This window comes from Eleutherodactylus coqui, chromosome 7 (assembly GCF_035609145.1).
Source record: "Eleutherodactylus coqui strain aEleCoq1 chromosome 7, aEleCoq1.hap1, whole genome shotgun sequence".
NCBI classification, from domain to species: domain Eukaryota; kingdom Metazoa; phylum Chordata; class Amphibia; order Anura; family Eleutherodactylidae; genus Eleutherodactylus; species Eleutherodactylus coqui.
In genome coordinates, this window is record NC_089843.1 from 4,093,078 (window position 1) to 4,118,789 (window position 25,712).

The 25,712-nt window shown below is 51.9% G+C and overlaps 1 protein-coding gene across 1 annotated transcript in view; it reads left to right on the forward strand.

Moving 5' to 3' along the window:
* The first annotated feature begins 265 nt into the window (after positions 1-265).
* MOGS (mannosyl-oligosaccharide glucosidase) overlaps positions 266-25,712 on the forward strand; it is a 38,976-nt gene continuing 13,529 nt past the window's right edge. Inside the window, exons 1-2 of the mRNA XM_066572812.1 lie at positions 266-375; positions 9,616-9,943. Coding sequence (XP_066428909.1) covers positions 9,625-9,943 — 319 coding nt within the window. The 5' untranslated portion in view covers positions 266-375; positions 9,616-9,624. The remainder of the gene's footprint in view (positions 376-9,615; positions 9,944-25,712) is intronic.

The window sequence follows — 25,712 nt, forward strand, 5'->3', positions numbered from 1 at the left end:
CAGCCGTGCACTACACAATGCAGTTAAGCAGCACGGGGTTAGGTTTAGGGTTGCTGAGCTGCGGCTGAAATCCTAAATATGCGCCCGGGAGTACTGAGATGGCGCCTCACCTGGCAGACACCCGGGAGTACTAAGATGGCGCCTCACCTGGCAGACACCCGGGAGTACTAAGATGGCGCCTCACCTGGCAGACACCCGGGAGTACTAAGATGGCGCCTCACCTGGCAGACTTCCGGGAGTACTAAGATGGCGCCTCACCTGGCACACACCCGGGAGTACTAAGATGGCGCCTCACCTGGCAGACTTCCGGGTACTATCTCCACGTGTCATACTATTTCCGACTTCCGCTCATCCAACCAGGAAGCGCGGCACCCGGTAAGTAACAGCTGGTTGTCAGTTCTCGGCAGCAGTCCGGGTAACCCCGTATGTTCCGGCCTGTGCAGCTCTGGGGGGAGAAGATAAAGGCCGGCCGCATGTAGCTGTCAGGCTCCAACAGAGGGGAGGGCGTGAGTCCCGGCCGTCTACCGCCCTGCTAGTGGGACCACCAACGTCATGAGTCACGTGACACGTATATTACATCACAGTATCACCCATGCAGAAATATGTAACATCAGAACATGGCCGCCGCGGTGATATGTCACGTGACTTGTAGTATATTACATCAGTATATACCGGTCGTGGTGATGCATCATGTGACTTGTAGTATATTACATCAGTATATGACCGGTCATGGTGATACGTCACGTGACTTGTGGTATATTACATCAGTATATACCGGTCGTGGTGATACGTCACGTGACTTGTGGTATATTACATCAGTATATGACCGGTCATGGTGATACGTCATGTGACTTGTAGTATATTACATCAGTATATACCGGTCGTGGTGATACGTCACGTGACTTGTGGTATATTACATCAGTATATGACCGGTCGCGGTGATACGTCACGTGACTTGTAGTATATTACATCAGTATATACCGGTCGCGGTGATACGTCACGTGACTTGTGGTATATTACATCAGTATATGACCGGTCGCGGTGATACGTCATGTGACTTGTAGTATATTACATCAGTATATACCGGTCGTGGTGATACATCATGTGACTTGTAGTATATTACATCAGTATATACCGGTCGCGGTGATACGTCATGTGACTTGTAGTATATTACATCAGTATATGACCGGTCGCGGTGATACGTCACGTGACTTGTAGTATATTACATCAGTATATGACCGGTCGTGGTAATACGTCACGTGACTTGTAGTATATTACATCAGTATATGACCGGTCGTGGTGATACATCATGTGACTTGTAGTATATTACATCAGTATATACCCGGTCGTGGTGATACATCATGTGACTTGTAGTATATTACATCAGTATATACCGGTCGCGGTGATACGTCATGTGACTTGTAGTATGTTACATCAGTATATGACCGGTCGTGGTGATACGTCATGTGATTTGTAGTATATTACATCAGTATATGACCGGTCGTGGCGATACGTCACGTGACTTGTAGTATATTACATCAGTATATGACCGGTCGTGGTGATACGTCATGTGACTTGTAGTATATTACATCAGTATATACCGGTCGTGGTGATACGTCACGTGACTTGTAGTATATTACATCAGTATATGACCGGTCGTGGTGATACGTCACGTGACTTGTAGTATATTACATCAGTATATGACCGGTCGTGGTAATACGTCACGTGACTTGTAGTATATTACATCAGTATATGACCGGTCGCGGTGATACGTCACGTAACTTGTAGTATATTACATCAGTATATGACCGGTCGCGGTGATACGTCACGTAACTTGTAGTATATTACATCAGTATATGACCGGTCGCGGTGATACGTCATGTGACTTGTAGTATATTGCATCAGTATATACCGGTCGCGGTGATACGTCATGTGACTTCTATATTACATCAGTATATGACCGGTCGCGGTGATACGTCACGTGACTTGTAGTGTATTACATCAGTATATACCCGGTCGTGGTGATACATCATGTGACTTGTAGTATATTACATCAGTATATGACCGGTCGCGGTGATACGTCACGTGACTTGTAGTATATTACATCAGTATATACCCGGTCGCGGTGATACGTCATGTGACTTGTAGTATATTACATCAGTATATGACCGGTCGCGGTGATACGTCATGTGACTTGTAGTATATTACATCAGTATATGACCGGTCGTGGTGATACATCACGTGACTTGTAGTATATTACATCAGTATATGACCGGTCGCGGTGATACGTCACGTGACTTGTAGTATATTACATCAGTATATGACCGGTCGTGGTGATACATCACGTGACTTGTAGTATATTACATCAGTATATGACCGGTCGCGGTGATACGTCATGTGACTTGTAGTATATTACATCAGTATATGACCGGTCGTGGTGATACGTCATGTGACTTGTAGTATATTACATCAGTATATGACCGGTCGTGGTGATACGTCATGTGACTTCTATATTACATCAGTATATGACCGGTCGCGGTGATACGTCATGTGACTTCTATATTACATCAGTATATACCGGTCGTGGTGATACATCATGTGACTTCTATATTACATCAGTATATGACCGGTCGCGGTGATACGTCACGTGACTTGTAGTATATTACATCAGTATATGACCGGTCGCGGTGATACGTCACGTGACTTGTAGTATATTACATCAGTATATGACCGGTCGCGGTGATATGTCACGTGACTTGTAGTATATTACATCAGTATATGACCGGTCGTGGTGATACGTCACGTGACTTGTAGTATATTACATCAGTATATACCGGTCGTGGTGATACGTCATGTGACTTGTAGTATATTACATCAGTATATGACCGGTCGTGGTGATACGTCATGTGACTTGTAGTATATTACATCAGTATATACCGGTCGTAGTGATACGTCATGTGACTTGTAGTATATTACATCAGTATATACCGGTCGTGGTGATGCATCATGTGACTTGTAGTATATTACATCAGTATATGACCGGTCGTGGTGATACGTCACGTGACTTGTAGTATGTTGCATCAGTATATACCGGTCGCGGTGATACGTCATGTGACTTCTATATTACATCAGTATATGACCGGTCGCGGTGATACGTCACGTGACTTGTAGTATATTACATCAGTATATACCCGGTCGCGGTGATACGTCATGTGACTTGTAGTATATTACATCAGTATATGACCGGTCGCGGTGATACGTCATGTGACTTGTAGTATATTACATCAGTATATGACCGGTCGTGGTGATACATCACGTGACTTGTAGTATATTACATCAGTATATGACCGGTCGTGGTGATACGTCATGTGACTTGTAGTATATTACATCAGTATATGACCGGTCGTGGTGATACATCACGTGACTTGTAGTATATTACATCAGTATATGACCGGTCGCGGTGATACGTCATGTGACTTGTAGTATATTACATCAGTATATGACCGGTCGTGGTGATACGTCATGTGACTTGTAGTATATTACATCAGTATATACCGGTCGCGGTGATACGTCATGTGACTTGTAGTATATTACATCAGTATATACCGGTCGTGGTGATACGTCATGTGACTTCTATATTACATCAGTATATGACCGGTCACGGTGATACGTCATGTGACTTCTATATTACATCAGTATATGACCGGTCGCGGTGATACGTCATGTGACTTGTAGTATATTACATCAGTATATACCGGTCGTGGTGATACGTCACGTGACTTGTAGTATATTACATCAGTATATGACCGGTCGCGGTGATACGTCATGTGACTTGTATATTACATCAGTATATGACCGGTCGTGGTGATACGTCATGTGACTTGTAGTATATTACATCAGTATATACCGGTCGTGGTGATACGTCATGTGACTTGTAGTATATTACATCAGTATATGACCGGTCGTGGTGATACGTCACGTGACTTGTAGTATATTACATCAGTATGTACCGGTCGTGGTGATACGTCATGTGACTTGTAGTATATTACATCAGTATATACCGGTCGTGGTGATACGTCATGTGACTTGTAGTATATTACATCAGTATATACCGGTCGTGGTGATACATCATGTGACTTGTAGTATATTACATCAGTATATACCGGTCGTGGTGATACATCACGTGACTTGTAGTATATTACATCAGTATATGACCGGTCATGGTGATACATCACGTGACTTGTAGTATATTACATCAGTATATGACCGGTCGTGGTGATACGTCACGTGACTTGTAGTATATTACATCAGTATATGACCGGTCGCGGTGATACGTCATGTGACTTGTAGTATATTACATCAGTATATACCGGTCATGGTGATACATCATGTGACTTGTAGTATATTACATCAGTATATGACCGGTCGTGGTGATACGTCATGTGACTTGTAGTATATTACATCAGTATATGACCGGTCGTGGTGATACATCATGTGACTTGTAGTATATTACATCAGTATATGACCGGTCGTGGTGATACGTCATGTGACTTGTAGTATATTACATCAGTATATGACCGGTCGTGGCGATACGTCACGTGACTTGTAGTATATTACATCAGTATATACCGGTCGCGGTGATATGTCATGTGACTTGTAGTATATTACATCAGTATATACCGGTCGCGGTGATACGTCATGTGACTTGTAGTATATTACATCAGTATATGACCGGTCGTGGTGATACGTCACGTAACTTGTAGTATATTACATCAGTATATGACCGGTCGTGGTGATACGTCACGTGACTTGTAGTATATTACATCAGTATATGACCGGTCGTGGTGATACGTCACGTGACTTGTAGTATATTACATCAGTATATGAACGGTCGTGGTGATACATAATGTGCCTTGTAGTATATTACATCAGTATATGACCGGTCGTGGTGATACGTCATGTGACTTGTAGTATATTACATCAGTATATACCCGGTCGTGGTGATACGTCATGTGACTTGTAGTATATTACATCAGTATATGACCGGTCGTGGTGATACATCATGTGACTTGTAGTATATTACATCAGTATATGACCGGTCGCGGTGATACGTCATGTGACTTGTAGTATATTACATCAGTATATGACCGGTCGTGGTGATACGTCACGTGACTTGTAGTATATTACATCAGTATATACCGGTCGTGGTGATATGTCATGTGACTTGTATATTACATCAGTATATGACCGGTCGTGGTGATACGTCACGTGACTTGTAGTATATTACATCAGTATATGACCGGTCGCGGTGATACGTCATGTGACTTGTTATATGTTACATCAGTATATGACCGGTCGCGGTGATACGTCACGTGACTTGTAGTATATTACATCAGTATATGACCGGTCGTGGTGATACGTCATGTGACTTGTAGTATATTACATCAGTATATACCCGGTCGCGGTGATACGTCATGTGACTTGTAGTATATTACATCAGTATATGACCGGTCACGTGACTTGTAGTATATTACATCAGTATATACCGGTCGTGGTGATACATCATGTGACTTGTAGTATATTACATCAGTATATGACCGGTCGCGGTGATACGTCACGTGACTTGTAGTATATTACATCAGTATATGACCGGTCGTGGTGATACGTCATGTGACTTGTAGTATATTACATCAGTATATGACCGGTCGTGGTGATACGTCATGTGACTTCTATATTACATCAGTATATGACCGGTCGCGGTGATACGTCATGTGACTTCTATATTACATCAGTATATACCGGTCGTGGTGATACATCATGTGACTTCTATATTACATCAGTATATGACCGGTCGCGGTGATACGTCACGTGACTTGTAGTATATTACATCAGTATATGACCGGTCGCGGTGATACGTCACGTGACTTGTAGTATATTACATCAGTATATGACCGGTCGCGGTGATATGTCACGTGACTTGTAGTATATTACATCAGTATATGACCGGTCGTGGTGATACGTCACGTGACTTGTAGTATATTACATCAGTATATACCGGTCGTGGTGATACGTCATGTGACTTGTAGTATATTACATCAGTATATGACCGGTCGTGGTGATACGTCATGTGACTTGTAGTATATTACATCAGTATATACCGGTCGTAGTGATACGTCATGTGACTTGTAGTATATTACATCAGTATATACCGGTCGTGGTGATGCATCATGTGACTTGTAGTATATTACATCAGTATATGACCGGTCGTGGTGATATGTCACGTGACTTGTAGTATGTTGCATCAGTATATACCGGTCGCGGTGATACGTCATGTGACTTCTATATTACATCAGTATATGACCGGTCGCGGTGATACGTCACGTGACTTGTAGTATATTACATCAGTATATACCCGGTCGCGGTGATACGTCATGTGACTTGTAGTATATTACATCAGTATATGACCGGTCGCGGTGATACGTCATGTGACTTGTAGTATATTACATCAGTATATGACCGGTCGTGGTGATACATCACGTGACTTGTAGTATATTACATCAGTATATGACCGGTCGTGGTGATACGTCATGTGACTTGTAGTATATTACATCAGTATATGACCGGTCGTGGTGATACATCACGTGACTTGTAGTATATTACATCAGTATATGACCGGTCGCGGTGATACGTCATGTGACTTGTAGTATATTACATCAGTATATGACCGGTCGTGGTGATACGTCATGTGACTTGTAGTATATTACATCAGTATATACCGGTCGCGGTGATACGTCATGTGACTTGTAGTATATTACATCAGTATATACCGGTCGTGGTGATACGTCATGTGACTTCTATATTACATCAGTATATGACCGGTCGCGGTGATACGTCATGTGACTTGTAGTATATTACATCAGTATATGACCGGTCGTGGTGATACGTCATGTGACTTGTAGTATATTACATCAGTATATACCGGTCGCGGTGATACGTCATGTGACTTGTAGTATATTACATCAGTATATACCGGTCGTGGTGATACATCATGTGACTTGTATATTACATCAGTATATGACCGGTCGTGGTGATACGTCATGTGACTTCTATATTACATCAGTATATGACCGGTCGTGGTGATACGTCATGTGACTTCTATATTACATCAGTATATGACCGGTCGCGGTGATACGTCATGTGACTTGTAGTATATTACATCAGTATATACCGGTCGTGGTGATACGTCACGTGACTTGTAGTATATTACATCAGTATATGACCGGTCGCGGTGATACGTCATGTGACTTGTATATTACATCAGTATATGACCGGTCGTGGTGATACGTCATGTGACTTGTAGTATATTACATCAGTATATACCGGTCGTGGTGATACGTCATGTGACTTGTAGTATATTACATCAGTATATGACCGGTCGTGGTGATACGTCATGTGACTTGTAGTATATTACATCAGTATATACCGGTCGTGGTGATACATCATGTGACTTGTAGTATATTACATCAGTATATACCGGTCGTGGTGATACATCACGTGACTTGTAGTATATTACATCAGTATATGACCGGTCGTGGTGATACGTCACGTGACTTGTAGTATATTACATCAGTATATGACCGGTCGCGGTGATACGTCATGTGACTTGTAGTATATTACATCAGTATATACCGGTCATGGTGATACATCATGTGACTTGTAGTATATTACATCAGTATATGACCGGTCGTGGTGATACGTCATGTGACTTGTAGTATATTACATCAGTATATGACCGGTCGTGGTGATACATCATGTGACTTGTAGTATATTACATCAGTATATGACCGGTCGTGGTGATACGTCATGTGACTTGTAGTATATTACATCAGTATATGACCGGTCGTGGCGATACGTCACGTGACTTGTAGTATATTACATCAGTATATACCGGTCGCGGTGATATGTCATGTGACTTGTAGTATATTACATCAGTATATACCGGTCGCGGTGATACGTCATGTGACTTGTAGTATATTACATCAGTATATGACCGGTCGTGGTGATACGTCACGTAACTTGTAGTATATTACATCAGTATATGACCGGTCGTGGTGATACGTCACGTGACTTGTAGTATATTACATCAGTATATGACCGGTCGTGGTGATACGTCACGTGACTTGTAGTATATTACATCAGTATATGAACGGTCGTGGTGATACATAATGTGCCTTGTAGTATATTACATCAGTATATGACCGGTCGTGGTGATACGTCATGTGACTTGTAGTATATTACATCAGTATATACCCGGTCGTGGTGATACGTCATGTGACTTGTAGTATATTACATCAGTATATGACCGGTCGTGGTGATACATCATGTGACTTGTAGTATATTACATCAGTATATGACCGGTCGCGGTGATACGTCATGTGACTTGTAGTATATTACATCAGTATATGACCGGTCGTGGTGATACGTCACGTGACTTGTAGTATATTACATCAGTATATACCGGTCGTGGTGATATGTCATGTGACTTGTATATTACATCAGTATATGACCGGTCGTGGTGATACGTCACGTGACTTGTAGTATATTACATCAGTATATGACCGGTCGCGGTGATACGTCATGTGACTTGTTATATGTTACATCAGTATATGACCGGTCGCGGTGATACGTCACGTGACTTGTAGTATATTACATCAGTATATGACCGGTCGTGGTGATACGTCATGTGACTTGTAGTATATTACATCAGTATATACCCGGTCGCGGTGATACGTCATGTGACTTGTAGTATATTCCATCAGTATATGACCGGTCACGTGACTTGTAGTATATTACATCAGTATATACCGGTCGTGGTGATACATCATGTGACTTGTAGTATATTACATCAGTATATGACCGGTCGCGGTGATACGTCACGTGACTTGTAGTATATTACATCAGTATATGACCGGTCGTGGTGATACGTCATGTGACTTGTAGTATATTACATCAGTATATGACCGGTCGCGGTGATATGTCACGTGACTTGTAGTATATTACATCAGTATATGACCGGTCGCGGTGATATGTCACGTGACTTGTAGAATATTACATCAGTATATGACCGGTCGCGGTGATATGTCACGTGACTTGTAGTATGTTACATCAGTATATGACCGGTCGCGGTGATACGTCACGTGACTTGTAGTATATTACATCAGTATATGACCGGTCGTGGTGATACGTCATGTGACTTGTAGTATATTACATCAGTATATGACCGGTCGCGGTGATATGTCACGTGACTTGTAGTATGTTACATCAGTATATGACCGGTCGCGGTGATACGTCACGTGATTTGTAGTATATTACATCAGTATATGACCGGTCGCGGTGATACGTCACGTGACTTGTAGTATATTACATCAGTATATGACCGGTCGCGGTGATACGTCACGTGATTTGTAGTATATTACATCAGTATATGACCGGTCGCGGTGATACGTCACGTGACTTGTAGTATATTACATCAGTATATGACCGGTCGCGGTGATATGTCATGTGACTTGTAGTATATTACAGTTATATCGCATTTATATCTACATCTTCCTGCAGCTCTCAAGGATGACGCGGGATCGGAGGCGTCATGCCGGTTTTGAGCACCGAGCTCCTCCCCCTAGAAAACCGCCCCCTCCTGGCCGTGAGTGGAGCCGCTTCCTGCTGGTCGCCACTTTCTCTTGTATTATTGGTTTCAGTGCTTTTGGATACGGCAGCTACAAGAAGTGGAGTCTGGCAGTGCGGGTGGTGACCCTGCACCCTGCGCCGCCCATCCTCACGCCCAACAGCACCTCCCCCGCTGTATCCTCCCACCTCTTCTGGGGCTCCTACAGGCCACAGCTGTACTTGGGCATGAAGACACGGAGTCCACGCTCAGTGGTTACTGGTACGATCTGCAACCTGCCTATTACTTAATCACCCCATCCACTACTCCCCCTCCACAGCTGGACACCCCTTCCCTCTACACCCCCCTCTACCCTCTACACCCCCCTCTACCCTCTACACCCCCCTCTACCCTCTACACCCCCCTCTACCCTCTACACCCCCCTCTACCCTCTACACCCCCCTCTACCCTCTACACCCCCCTCTACCCTCTACACCCCCCTCTACCCTCTACACCCCGCTCTACCCTCTACACCCCGCTCTACCCTCTACACCCCGCTCTACCCTCTACACCCCGCTCTACCCTCTACACCTCGCTCTACCCTCTACACCTCGCTCTACCCTCTACACCCCGCTCTACCCTCTACACCCCCCTCTACCCTCTACACCCCCCTCTACCCTCTACACCCCCCTCTACCCTCTACACCCCCCTCTACCCTCTACACCCCCCTCTACCCTCTACACCCCCCTCTACCCTCTACACCCCCCTCTACCCTCTACACCCCCCTCTACCCTCTACACCCCCCTCTACCCTCTACACCCCCCTCTACCCTCTACACCCCCCTCTACCCTCTACACGCCCCTCTACCCTCTACACGCCCCTCTACCCTCTACACGCCCCTCTACCCTCTACACGCCCCTCTACCCTCTACACGCCCCTCTACCCTCTACACGCCCCTCTACCCTCTACACGCCCCTCTACCCTCTACACGCCCCTCTACCCTCTACACGCCCCTCTACCCTCTACACGCCCCTCTACCCTCTACACGCCCCTCTACCCTCTACACGCCCCTCTACCCTCTACACGCCCCTCTACCCTCTACACGCCCCTCTACCCTCTACACGCCCCTCTACCCTCTACACGCCCCTCTACCCTCTACACGCCCCTCTACCCTCTACACGCCCCTCTACCCTCTACACGCCCCTCTACCCTCTACACGCCCCTCTACCCTCTACACGCCCCTCTACCCTCTACACGCCCCTCTACCCTCTACACGCCCCTCTACCCTCTACACGCCCCTCTACCCTCTACACGCCCCTCTACCCTCTACACGCCCCTCTACCCTCTACACACGCCCCTCTACCCTCTACACCCCCCCCCCCTCTATCCTCTACACCCCCCCCCTCTATCCTCTACACACCCCCCCCCCCTCTATCCTCTACACACCCCCCCCCCCTCTATCCTCTACACACCCCCCCCCTCTATCCTCTACACCCCCCCCTCTATCCTCTACACCCCCCCTCTATCCTCTCCACCCTCCCTCTATCCTCTCCACCCTCCCTCTATCCTCTCCACCCCCCCGTCTATCCTCTACACCCCCCATCTATCCTCTACACCCCCCCCTCTATCCTCTACACCACCCCCCTCTATCCTCTACACCACCCCCCCCTCTATCCTCTACACACCCCCCCCTCTATCCTCTACACCCCGCCCCCTCTATCCTCTACACCCCCCCTCTATCCTCTACACCCCCCCCCCCCTCTATCCTCTACACCCCCCCCCTCTATCCTCTACACCCCCCCCCCCTCTATCCTCTACACCCCCCCCCCTCTATCCTCTACACCCCCCCCCTCTATCCTCTACACCCCCCCTCTATCCTCTACACCCCCCCTCTATCCTCTACACCCCCCCTCTATCCTCTACACCCCCCCCTCTATCCTCTACACCCCCCCCCTCTATCCTCTACACCCCCCCCCTCTATCCTCTACACCCCCCCCCCCCTCTATCCTCTACACCCCCCCCCTCTATCCTCTACACCCCCCCTCTATCCTCTACACCCCCCCCTCTATCCTCTACACCCCCCCCTCTATCCTCTACACCCCCCCCTCTATCCTCTACACCCCCCCTCTATCCTCTACACCCCCCCCTCTATCCTCTACACCCCCCCACTCTATCCTCTACAGCCCCCCCCTCTATCCTCTACACCCCTTTATAGCCTGACCCCCTTATTCTTTACACACCTCTATATTTTACACCCCCTCTATATGCTGACAACCGCTATCCTTTACACCCCCTCTATAACCTGATCCCCTCTTATCCTCTACACCCCCTCTATAACCTGATCCCCTCTTATCCTCTACACCCCCTTTATAACCTGACCCCCCCCTTATCATCTACACCCCCTGTATGACCTGACCCCCTTATCCTATACACCCCTCTATGACCTGACCCCCTTATCCTATACACCCCTCTATGACCTGACCCCCTTATCCTATACACCCCTCTATGACCTGACCCCCTTCTCCTATACACCCCTCTATAACCTGACCCCCTTCTCCTTTACACCCCTCTATAACCTGACCCCCTTCTCCTTTACACCCCTCTATAACCTGACCCCCTTCTCCTATACACCCCTCTATAACTTGACCCCCTTATCCTTTACACCCCTCTATAACCTGATCCCCTTATTCTCTACACCACCTCTATAACCTGACCCTTTTATCTTTACACCCTCCTCTATAACTAGACACCCTTATTTTCCTCACCTCCTCTATAACTTGACTGCGCTAACCTCTACACCCCCTGTATAACCTGACCGCCTTATCCTCCACAACCCCTGTATAATCTGACCGCCTTATCCTCTACACCTCCTGTATGATCTGACAGCCTTATCCTCTACACCCCCTGTATAACCTGACCGCCTTATTCTCTACAGCCCCTGTATAATCTGACCGCTTTACCCTCTACACCTCCTGTATGATCTGACAGCCTTATCCTCTACACCCCTTGTATGACCTGACCGCCTTGTCCTCCACACCCCTTGTATGACCTGACCGCCTTGTCCTCCACACCCCTTGTATGACCTGACCGCCTTGTCCTCTACACCCCCTGTATGACCTGACGCCTTATCCTCTACACCCCCTGTTTAACCTGACCGCCATATCCTCTACACCCCCTGTATGACCTGACCGCCTTGTCCTCCACGCCCCTGTATAACCTGACCGCCTTGTCCTCTACACCCCCTGTATGATCTGACCGCCTTGTCCTCTACACCCCCTGTATGATCTGACCGCCTTGTCCTCCACACCCCCTGTATGACCTGACCCCCTTATTCTCTACACCCCCTCTATAACTTGACCCTTTTATCTTTACATTCCCCTCTATAACTAGACCCCCTTATTTTTCTCACCTCCTCTATAACTTGACTGCCCTAACCTCTATACCCCCTGTATAACCTGACCGCCTTATCCTCTACACCCCCTGTATAACCTGACCGCCTTATCCTCTACACCCCCTGTATAACCTGACCGCCTTATCCTCTACACCCCCTGTATAACCTGACCGCCTTATCCTCTACACCCCCTGTATGACCTGACCGCCTTATCCTCTACACCCCCTGTATGACCTGACCGCCTTATCCTCTACACCCCCTGTATGACCTGACCGCCTTGTCCTCTACACCCCCTGTATGACCTGACCGCCTTACCCTCTACACCCCCTGTATGACCTGACCGCCTTATCCTCTACACCCCTTGTATGACCTGGCCGCCTTATCCTCTACACCCCCTGTATGACCTGGCCGCCTTATCCTCTACACCCCCTGTATGACCTGACCGCCTTATCCTCTACACCCCCTGTATGACCTGACCGCCTTATGCTCTACACCCCCTGTATGACCTGACCCCCTTATGCTCTACACCCCCTGTATGACCTGACCGCCTTATGCTCTACACCCCCTGTATGACCTGACCGCCTTATGCTCTACACCCCCTGTATGACCTGACCGCCTTATCCTCTACACCCCCTGTATGACCTGACCGCCTTATCCTCCACACCCCCTGTATGACCTGACCGCCTTATCCTCCACACCCCCTGTATGACCTGACCGCCTTATCCTCCACACCCCCTGTATGACCTGACCGCCTTGTCCTCCACACCCCTTGTATGACCTGACCGCCTTGTCCTCCACACCCCTTGTATGACCTGACCGCCTTGTCCTCTACACCCCCTGTATGACCTGACCGCCATATCCTCTACACCAGGGGTCCCCAACTCCAGTCCTCAGGGACCACCAACAGGTCATGTTTTCAGGATCTCCTATAGTAAGAACACCTGTGGCAATGTCTGAGGCATCGACAATAATTACATCATCTGTGGTATACTGAGGAAATCCTGAAAACATGACCTGTTGGCGGTCCCTGAGGACTGGAGTTGGGGAACACTGCTCTACACCCCCTGTATGACCTGACCGCCTTATCCTCTACACTAGAGGTCCCCAACTCCAGTCCTCAGGGACCACCAACAGGTCATTTTTAGGATGTCCTATGGTAAGAACACCTGTGGCAATGTCTGAGGACTGACAATAATTACATCACCTGTGCAACACCGAGGAAATCCTGAAAACGTGACCTGTTGGCGTTCCCTAAGGACTGGATTTGAGGAACACTGCTCTACACCCCCTGTATGACCTGACCGCCTTATCCTCTACACCCCCTGTATGACCTGACCGCCTTATCCTCTACACCCCCTGTATGACCTGACCGCCTTATCCTCTACACCCCCTGTATGACCTGACCGCCTTATCCTCTACACCCCCTGTATGACCTGACCGCCTTGTCCTCTACACCCCCTGTATGACCTGACCGCCTTATCCTCTACACCCCCTGTATGACCTGACCGCCTTATCCTCTACACCCCCTGTATGACCTGACCGCCTTGTCCTCTACACCCCCTGTATGACCTGACCGCCTTATCCTCTACACCCCCTGAATGACCTGACCGCCTTGTCCTCTACACCCCCTGTATGACCTGACCGCCTTGTCCTCTACACCCCCTGTATGACCTGACCGCCTTGTCCTCTACACCCCCTGTATGACCTGACCGCCTTGTCCTCTACACCCCCTGTATGACCTGACCGCCTTGTCCTCTACACCCCCTGTATGACCTGACCGCCTTGTCCTCTACACCCCCTGTATGACCTGACCGCCTTGTCCTCTACACCCCCTGTATGACCTGACCGCCTTGTCCTCTACACCCCCTGTATGACCTGACCGCCTTGTCCTCTACACCCCCTGTATGACCTGACCGCCTTGTCCTCTACACCCCCTGTATGACCTGACCGCCTTGTCCTCTACACCCCCTGTATGACCTGACCGCCTTGTCCTCCACACCCCCTGTATGACCTGACCGCCTTGTCCTCCACACCCCCTGTATGACCTGACCGCCTTGTCCTCCACACCCCCTGTATGACCTGACCGCCTTGTCTTCTACACCCCCTGTATGACCTGAAGCCTTGTCCTCCAACACCCCCTGTTTAACCTGACCGCCATATCCTCTACACCCCCTGTATGACCTGACCGCCTTGTCCTCTACACCCCCTGTATGACCTGACCGCCTTGTCCTCTACACCCCCTGTATGACCTGACCGCCTTGTCCTCTACACCCCCTGTATGACCTGACCGCCTTGTCCTCCACACCCCCTGTATGACCTGACCGCCTTGTCCTCTACACCCCCTGTATGACCTGACCGCCTTGTCCTCCACACCCCCTGTATGACCTGACCGCCTTGTCCTCTACACCCCCTGTATGACCTGACCGCCTTGTCCTCTACACCCCCTGTATGACCTGACCGCCTTGTCCTCCACACCCCCTGTATGACCTGACCGCCTTGTCCTCCACACCCCCTGTATGACCTGACCGCCTTGTCCTCCACACCCCCTGTATGACCTGACCGCCTTGTCCTCCACACCCCCTGTATGACCTGACCGCCTTATCCTCCACACCCCCTGTATGACCTGACCGCCTTATCCTCTACACCCCCTGTATGACCTGACCGCCTTATCCTCTACACCCCCTGTATGACCTGACCGCCTTGTCCTCTACACCCCCTGTATGACCTGACCGCCTTATCCTCTACACCCCCTGTATGACCTGACCGCCTTATCCTCTACACCCCCTATATGACCTAACCGCCTTATCCTCTACACCCCCTAAATGACCTAACCGCCTTATCCTCTACACCCCCTGTATGACCTGACCGCCTTGTCCTCTACACCCCCTGTATGACCTGACCGCCTTGTCCTCTACACCCCCTGTATGACCTGACCGCCTTATCCTCTACACCCCCTGAATGACCTGACCGCCTTGTCCTCTACACCCCCTGTATGACCTGACCGCCTTGTCCTCTACACCCCCTGTATGACCTGACCGCCTTGTCCTCTACACCCCCTGTATGACCTGACCGCCTTGTCCTCTACACCCCCTGTATGACCTGACCGCCTTGTCCTCTACACCCCCTGTATGACCTGACCGCCTTGTCCTCTACACCCCCTGTATGACCTGACCGCCTTGTCCTCTACACCCCCTGTATGACCTGACCGCCTTGTCCTCTACACCCCCTGTATGACCTGACCGCCTTGTCCTCCACACCCCCTGTATGACCTGACCGCCTTGTCCTCCACACCCCCTGTATGACCTGACCGCCTTGTCCTCCACACCCCCTGTATGACCTGACCGCCTTGTCTTCTACACCCCCTGTATGACCTGAAGCCTTGTCCTCTACACCCCCTGTTTAACCTGACCGCCATATCCTCTACACCCCCTGTATGACCTGACCGCCTTGTCCTCTACACCCCCTGTATGACCTGACCGCCTTGTCCTCTACACCCCCTGTATGACCTGACCGCCTTGTCCTCTACACCCCCTGTATGACCTGACCGCCTTGTCCTCCACACCCCCTGTATGACCTGACCGCCTTGTCCTCTACACCCCCTGTATGACCTGACCGCCTTGTCCTCCACACCCCCTGTATGACCTGACCGCCTTGTCCTCCACACCCCCTGTATGACCTGACCGCCTTGTCCTCTACACCCCCTGTATGACCTGACCGCCTTGTCCTCTACACCCCCTGTATGACCTGACCGCCTTGTCCTCCACACCCCCTGTATGACCTGACCGCCTTGTCCTCCACACCCCCTGTATGACCTGACCGCCTTGTCCTCCACACCCCCTGTATGACCTGACCGCCTTATCCTCCACACCCCCTGTATGACCTGACCGCCTTATCCTCTACACCCCCTGTATGACCTGACCGCCTTATCCTCTACACCCCCTGTATGACCTGACCGCCTTGTCCTCTACACCCCCTGTATGACCTGACCGCCTTATCCTCTACACCCCCTGTATGACCTGACCGCCTTATCCTCTACACCCCCTATATGACCTAACCGCCTTATCCTCTACACCCCCTAAATGACCTAACCGCCTTATCCTCTACACCCCCTGTATGACCTGACCGCCTTGTCCTCTACACCCCCTGTATGACCTGACCGCCTTGTCCTCTACACCCCCTGTATGACCTGACCGCCTTATCCTCTACACCCCCTGAATGACCTGACCGCCTTGTCCTCTACACCCCCTGTATGACCTGACCGCCTTGTCCTCTACACCCCCTGTATGACCTGACCGCCTTGTCCTCTACACCCCCTGTATGACCTGACCGCCTTGTCCTCTACACCCCCTGTATGACCTGACCGCCTTGTCCTCCACACCCCCTGTATGACCTGACCGCCTTGTCCTCTACACCCCCTGTATGACCTGACCGCCTTGTCCTCTACACCCCCTGTATGACCTGACCGCCTTGTCCTCTACACCCCCTGTATGACCTGACCGCCTTGTCCTCTACACCCCCTGTATGACCTGACCGCCTTGTCCTCTACACCCCCTGTATGACCTGACCGCCTTGTCCTCTACACCCCCTGTATGACCTGACCGCCTTATCCTCTACACCCCCTGTATGACCTGACCGCCTTGTCCTCTACACCCCCTGTATGACCTGACCGCCTTGTCCTCCACACCCCCTGTATGACCTGACCGCCTTGTCCTCCACACCCCCTGTATGACCTGACCGCCTTGTCTTCTACACCCCCTGTATGACCTGAAGCCTTATCCTCTACACCCCCTGTTTAACCTGACCGCCATATCCTCTACACCCCCTGTATGACCTGACCGCCTTGTCCTCCACACCCCCTGTATGACCTGACCGCCTTGTCCTCCACACCCCCTGTATGACCTGACCGCCTTGTCCTCCACACCCCCTGTATGACCTGACCGCCTTGTCTTCTACACCCCCTGTATGACCTGAAGCCTTATCCTCTACACCCCCTGTTTAACCTGACCGCCATAACCTCTACACCCCCTGTATGACCTGACCGCCTTGTCCTCTACACCCCCTGTATGACCTGACCGCCTTGTCCTCTACACCCCCTGTATGACCTGACCGCCTTGTCCTCTACACCCCCTGTATGACCTGACCGCCTTGTCCTCTACACCCCCTGTATGACCTGACCGCCTTGTCCTCTACACCCCCTGTATGACCTGACCGCCTTGTCCTCTACACCCCCTGTATGACCTGACCGCCTTATCCTCTACACCCCCTGTTTAACCTGACCGCCATAACCTCTACACCCCCTGTATGACCTGACCGCCTTGTCCTCTACACCCCCTGTATGACCTGACCGCCTTGTCCTCTACACCCCCTGTATGACCTGACCGCCTTGTCCTCTACACCCCCTGTATGACCTGACCGCCTTGTCCTCTACACCCCCTGTATGACCTGACCGCCTTGTCCTCTACACCCCCTGTATGACCTGACCGCCTTGTCCTCTACACCCCCTGTATGACCTGACCGCCTTGTCCTCTACACCCCCTATATGACCTGACCGCCTTGTCCTCCACACCCCCTGTATGACCTGACCGCCTTGTCCTCCACACCCCCTGTATGACCTGACCGCCTTGTCCTCCACACCCCCTGTATGACCTGACCGCCTTGTCCTCCACACCCCCTGTATGACCTGACCGCCTTGTCCTCCACACCCCCTGTATGACCTGACCGCCTTGTCCTCCACACCCCCTGTATGACCTGACCGCCTTGTCCTCCACACCCCCTGTATGACCTGACCGCCTTGTCTTCTACACCCCCTGTATGACCTGAAGCCTTATCCTCTACACCCCCTGTTTAACCTGACCGCCATAACCTCTACACCCCCTGTATGACCTGACCGCCTTGTCCTCTACACCCCCTGTTTGACCTGACCGCCTTCTCCTCTACACCCCCTGTATGACCTGACCGCCTTGTCCTCTACACCCCCTGTATGACCTGACCGCCTTGTCCTCTACACCCCCTGTATGACCTGACCGCCTTGTCCTCTACACCCCCTGTATGACCTGACCGCCTTGTCCTCTACACCCCCTGTATGACCTGACCGCCTTGTCCTCTACACCCCCTGTATGACCTGACCGCCTTGTCCTCTACACCCCCTGTATGACCTGACCGCCTTGTCCTCTACACCCCCTGTATGACCTGACCGCCTTGTCCTCTACACCCCCTGTATGACCTGACCGCCTTGTCCTCTACACCCCCTGTATGACCTGACCGCCTTGTCCTCTACACCCCCTGTATGACCTGACCGCCTTGTCCTCTACACCCCCTGTATGACCTGACCGCCTTGTCCTCTACACCCCCTGTATGACCTGACCGCCTTGTCCTCTACACCCCCTGTATGACCTGACCGCCTTGTCCTCTACACCCCCTGTATGACCTGACCGCCTTGTCCTCTACACCCCCTGTATGACCTGACCGCCTTGTCCTCTACACCCCCTGTATGACCTGACCGCCTTGTCCTCTACACCCCCTGTATGACCTGACCGCCTTGTCCTCTACACCCCCTGTATGACCTGACCGCCTTGTCCTCTACACCCCCTGTATGACCTGACCGCCTTGTCCTCTACACCCCCTGTATGACCTGACCGCCTTGTCCTCTACACCCCCTGTATGACCTGACCGCCTTGTCCTCTACACCCCCTGTATGACCTGACCGCCTTGTCCTCTACACCCCCTGTATGACCTGACCGCCTTGTCCTCTACACCCCCTGTATGACCTGACCGCCTTGTCCTCCACACCCCCTGTATGACCTGACCGCCTTGTCCTCCACACCCCCTGTATGACCTGACCGCCTTGTCCTCCACACCCCCTGTATGACCTGACCGCCTTGTCCTCCACACCCCCTGTATGACCTGACCGCCTTGTCCTCCACACCCCCTGTATGACCTGACCGCCTTGTCCTCCACACCCCCTGTATGACCTGACCGCCTTGTCTTCTACACCCCCTGTATGACCTGAAGCCTTATCCTCTACACCCCCTGTTTGACCTGACCGCCATATCCTCTACACCCCCTGTATGACCTGACCGCCTTGTCCTCTACACCCCCTGTATGACCTGACCGCCTTGTCCTCTACACCCCCTGTATGACCTGACCGCCTTGTCCTCTACACCCCCTGTATGACCTGACCGCCTTGTCCTCCACACCCCCTGTATGACCTGACCGCCTTGTCCTCCACACCCCCTGTATGACCTGACCGCCTTGTCCTCCACACCCCCTGTATGACCTGACCGCCTTGTCCTCCACACCCCCTGTATGACCTGACCGCCTTGTCCTCTACACCCCCTGTATGACCTGACCGCCTTGTCCTCCACACCCCCTGTATGACCTGACCGCCTTGTCCTCCACACCCCCTGTATGACCTGACCGCCTTGTCCTCCACACCCCCTGTATGACCTGACCGCCTTGTCCTCCACACCCCCTGTATGACCTGACCGCCTTATCCTCCACACCCCCTGTATGACCTGACCGCCTTATCCTCTACACCCCCTGTATGACCTGACCGCCTTATCCTCTACACCCCCTGTATGACCTGACCGCCTTATCCTCTACACCCCCTGTATGACCTGACCGCCTTATCCTCTACACCCCCTGTATGACCTAACCGCCTTATCCTCTACACCCCCTAAATGACCTAACCGCCTTATCCTCTACACCCCCTGTATGACCTGACCGCCTTGTCCTCTACACCCCCTGTATGACCTGACCGCCTTGTCCTCTACACCCCCTGTATGACCTGACCGCCTTATCCTCTACACCCCCTGAATGACCTGACCGCCTTGTCCTCTACACCCCCTGTATGACCTGACCGCCTTGTCCTCTACACCCCCTGTATGACCTGACCGCCTTATCCTCTACACCCCCTGTATGACCTGACCGCCTTATGCTCTACACCCCCTGTATGACCTGACCGCCTTATGCTCTACACCCCCTGTATGACCTGACCGCCTTATCCTCCACACCCCCTGTATGACCTGACCGCCTTATCCTCCACACCCCCTGTATGACCTGACCGCCTTGTCTTCCACACCCCTTGTATGACCTGACCGCCTTGTCCTCCACACCCCTTGTATGACCTGACCGCCTTGTCCTCTACACCCCCTGTATGACCTGACCGCCATATCCTCTACACCAGGGGTCCCCAACTCCAGTCCTCAGGGACCACCAACAGGTCATGTTTTCAGGATCTCCTATAGTAAGAACACCTGTGGCAATGTCTGAGGCATCGACAATAATTACATCATCTGTGGTATACTGAGGAAATCCTGAAAACATGACCTGTTGGCGGTCCCTGAGGACTGGAGTTGGGGAACACTGCTCTACACCCCCTGTATGACCTGACCGCCTTATCCTCTACACTAGAGGTCCCCAACTCCAGTCCTCAGGGACCACCAACAGGTCATTTTTAGGATGTCCTATGGTAAGAACACCTGTGGCAATGTCTGAGGACTGACAATAATTACATCACCTGTGCAACACCGAGGAAATCCTGAAAACGTGACCTGTTGGCGTTCCCTAAGGACTGGATTTGAGGAACACTGCTCTACACCCCCTGTATGACCTGACCGCCTTATCCTCTACACCCCCTGTATGACCTGACCGCCTTATCCTCTACACCCCCTGTATGACCTGACCGCCTTATCCTCTACACCCCCTGTATGACCTGACCGCCTTATCCTCTACACCCCCTGTATGACCTGACCGCCTTGTCCTCTACACCCCCTGTATGACCTGACCGCCTTATCCTCTACACCCCCTGTATGACCTGACCGCCTTATCCTCTACACCCCCTGTATGACCTGACCGCCTTGTCCTCTACACCCCCTGTATGACCTGACCGCCTTATCCTCTACACCCCCTGAATGACCTGACCGCCTTGTCCTCTACACCCCCTGTATGACCTGACCGCCTTGTCCTCTACACCCCCTGTATGACCTGACCGCCTTGTCCTCTACACTCCCTGTATGACCTGACCGCCTTGTCCTCTACACCCCCTGTATGACCTGACCGCCTTGTCCTCTACACCCCCTGTATGACCTGACCGCCTTGTCCTCTACACCCCCTGTATGACCTGACCGCCTTGTCCTCTACACCCCCTGTATGACCTGACCGCCTTGTCCTCTACACCCCCTGTATGACCTGACCGCCTTGTCCTCTACACCCCCTGTATGACCTGACCGCCTTGTCCTCTACACCCCCTGTATGACCTGACCGCCTTGTCCTCTACACCCCCTGTATGACCTGACCGCCTTGTCCTCTACACCCCCTGTATGACCTGACCGCCTTGTCCTCCACACCCCCTGTATGACCTGACCGCCTTGTCCTCCACACCCCCTGTATGACCTGACCGCCTTGTCCTCCACACCCCCTGTATGACCTGACCGCCTTGTCCTCCACACCCCCTGTATGACCTGACCGCCTTGTCTTCTACACCCCCTGTATGACCTGAAGCCTTATCCTCTACACCCCGTTTAACCTGACCGCCATATCCTCTACACCCCCTGTATGACCTGACCGCCTTGTCCTCTACACCCCCTGTATGACCTGACCGCCTTGTCCTCTACACCCCCTGTATGACCTGACCGCCTTGTCCTCTACACCCCCTGTATGACCTGACCGCCTTGTCCTCCACACCCCCTGTATGACCTGACCGCCTTGTCCTCTACACCCCCTGTATGACCTGACCGCCTTGTCCTCCACACCCCCTGTATGACCTGACCGCCTTGTCCTCTACACCCCCTGTATGACCTGACCGCCTTGTCCTTCTACACCCCCTGTATGACCTGACCGCCTTGTCCTCTACACCCCCTGTATGACCTGACCGCCTTGTCCTCTACACCCCCTGTATGACCTGACCGCCTTGTCCTCCACACCCCCTGTATGACCTGACCGCCTTGTCCTCCACACCCCCTGTATGACCTGACCGCCTTGTCCTCCACACCCCCTGTATGACCTGACCGCCTTGTCCTCCACACCCCCTGTATGACCTGACCGCCTTGTCCTCCACACCCCCTGTATGACCTGACCGCCTTATCCTCTACACCCCCTGTATGACCTGACCGCCTTATCCTCTACACCCCCTGTATGACCTGACCGCCTTGTCCTCTACACCCCCTGTATGACCTGACCGCCTTATCCTCTACACCCCCTGTATGACCTGACCGCCTTATCCTCTACACCCCCTATATGACCTAACCGCCTTATCCTCTACACCCCCTAAATGACCTAACCGCCTTATGCTCTACACCCCCTGTATGACCTGACCGCCTTGTCCTCTACACCCCCTGTATGACCTGACCGCCTTGTCCTCTACACCCCCTGTATGACCTGACCGCCTTATCCTCTACACCCCCTGAATGACCTGACCGCCTTGTCCTCTACACCCCCTGTATGACCTGACCGCCTTGTCCTCTACACCCCCTGTATGACCTGACCGCCTTGTCCTCTACACCCCCTGTATGACCTGACCGCCTTGTCCTCTACACCCCCTGTATGACCTGACCGCCTTGTCCTCTACACCCCCTGTATGACCTGACCGCCTTGTCCTCTACACCCCCTGTATGACCTGACCGCCTTGTCCTCTACACCCCCTGTATGACCTGACCGCCTTGTCCTCTACACCCCCTGTATGACCTGACCGCCTTGTCCTCTACACCCCCTGTATGACCTGACCGCCTTGTCCTCTACACCCCCTGTATGACCTGACCGCCTTGTCCTCTACACCCCCTGTATGACCTGACCGCCTTATCCTCTACACCCCCTGTATGACCTGACCGCCTTGTCCTCTACACCCCCTGTATGACCTGACCGCCTTGTCCTCCACACCCCCTGTATGACCTGACCGCCTTGTCCTCCACACCCCCTGTATGACCTGACCGCCTTGTCTTCTACACCCCCTGTATGACCTGAAGCCTTATCCTCTACACCCCCTGTTTAACCTGACCGCCATATCCTCTACACCCCCTGTATGACCTGACCGCCTTGTCCTCTACACCCCCTGTATGACCTGACCGCCTTGTCCTCTACACCCCCTGTATGACCTGACCGCCTTGTCCTCTACACCCCCTGTATGACCTGACCGCCTTGTCCTCTACACCCCCTATATGACCTGACCGCCTTGTCCTCCACACCCCCTGTATGACCTGACCGCCTTGTCCTCCACACCCCCTGTATGACCTGACCGCCTTGTCCTCCACACCCCCTGTATGACCTGACCGCCTTGTCCTCCACACCCCCTGTATGACCTGACCGCCTTGTCCTCCACACCCCCTGTATGACCTGACCGCCTTGTCCTCCACACCCCCTGTATGACCTGACCGCCTTGTCTTCTACACCCCCTGTATGACCTGAAGCCTTATCCTCTACACCCCCTGTTTAACCTGACCGCCATAACCTCTACACCCCCTGTATGACCTGACCGCCTTGTCCTCTACACCCCCTGTATGACCTGACCGCCTTGTCCTCTACACCCCCTGTATGACCTGACCGCCTTGTCCTCTACACCCCCTGTATGACCTGACCGCCTTGTCCTCTACACCCCCTGTATGACCTGACCGCCTTGTCCTCTACACCCCCTGTATGACCTGACCGCCTTATCCTCTACACCCCCTGTTTAACCTGACCGCCATAACCTCTACACCCCCTGTATGACCTGACCGCCTTGTCCTCTACACCCCCTGTATGACCTGACCGCCTTGTCCTCTACACCCCCTGTATGACCTGACCGCCTTGTCCTCTACACCCCCTGTATGACCTGACCGCCTTGTCCTCTACACCCCCTGTATGACCTGACCGCCTTGTCCTCTACACCCCCTGTATGACCTGACCGCCTTGTCCTCTACACCCCCTGTATGACCTGACCGCCTTGTCCTCTACACCCCCTGTATGACCTGACCGCCTTGTCCTCCACACCCCTTGTATGACCTGACCGCCTTGTCCTCTACACCCCCTGTATGACCTGACCGCCTTGTCCTCTACACCCCCTGTATGACCTGACCGCCTTGTCCTCCACACCCCCTGTATGACCTGACCGCCTTGTCCTCCACACCCCCTGTATGACCTGACCGCCTTGTCTTTTACACCCCCTGTATGATCTGAAGCCTTATCCTCTACACCCCCTGTTTAACCTGACCGCCATATCCTCTACACCCCCTGTATGATCTGGCCGCCTTATCCTCTACACCCCCTGTATGACCTGACCGCCTTGTCCTCTACACCCCCTGTATGATCTGACCGCCTTGTCCTCTACACCCCCTGTATGATCTGACCGCCTTGTCCTCCACACCCCCTGTATGACCTGACCGCCTTGTCCTCCACACCCCCTGTATGACCTGACCGCCTTGTCCTCTACACCCCCTGTATGACCTGACCGCCTTGTCCTCCACACCCCCTGTATGACCTGACCGTCTTGTCCTCTACACCCCCTGTATGACCTGACGCCTTATCCTCTACACCCCCTGTTTAACCTGACCGCCATATCCTCTACACCCCCTGTATGCCCTGACCGCCTTGTCCTTTACACCCCTTGTGTGACCTGACGCCTTATCCTCTACACCCCCTGTTTAACCTGACCGCCATATCCTCTACACCCCCTGTATGACCTGGCCGCCT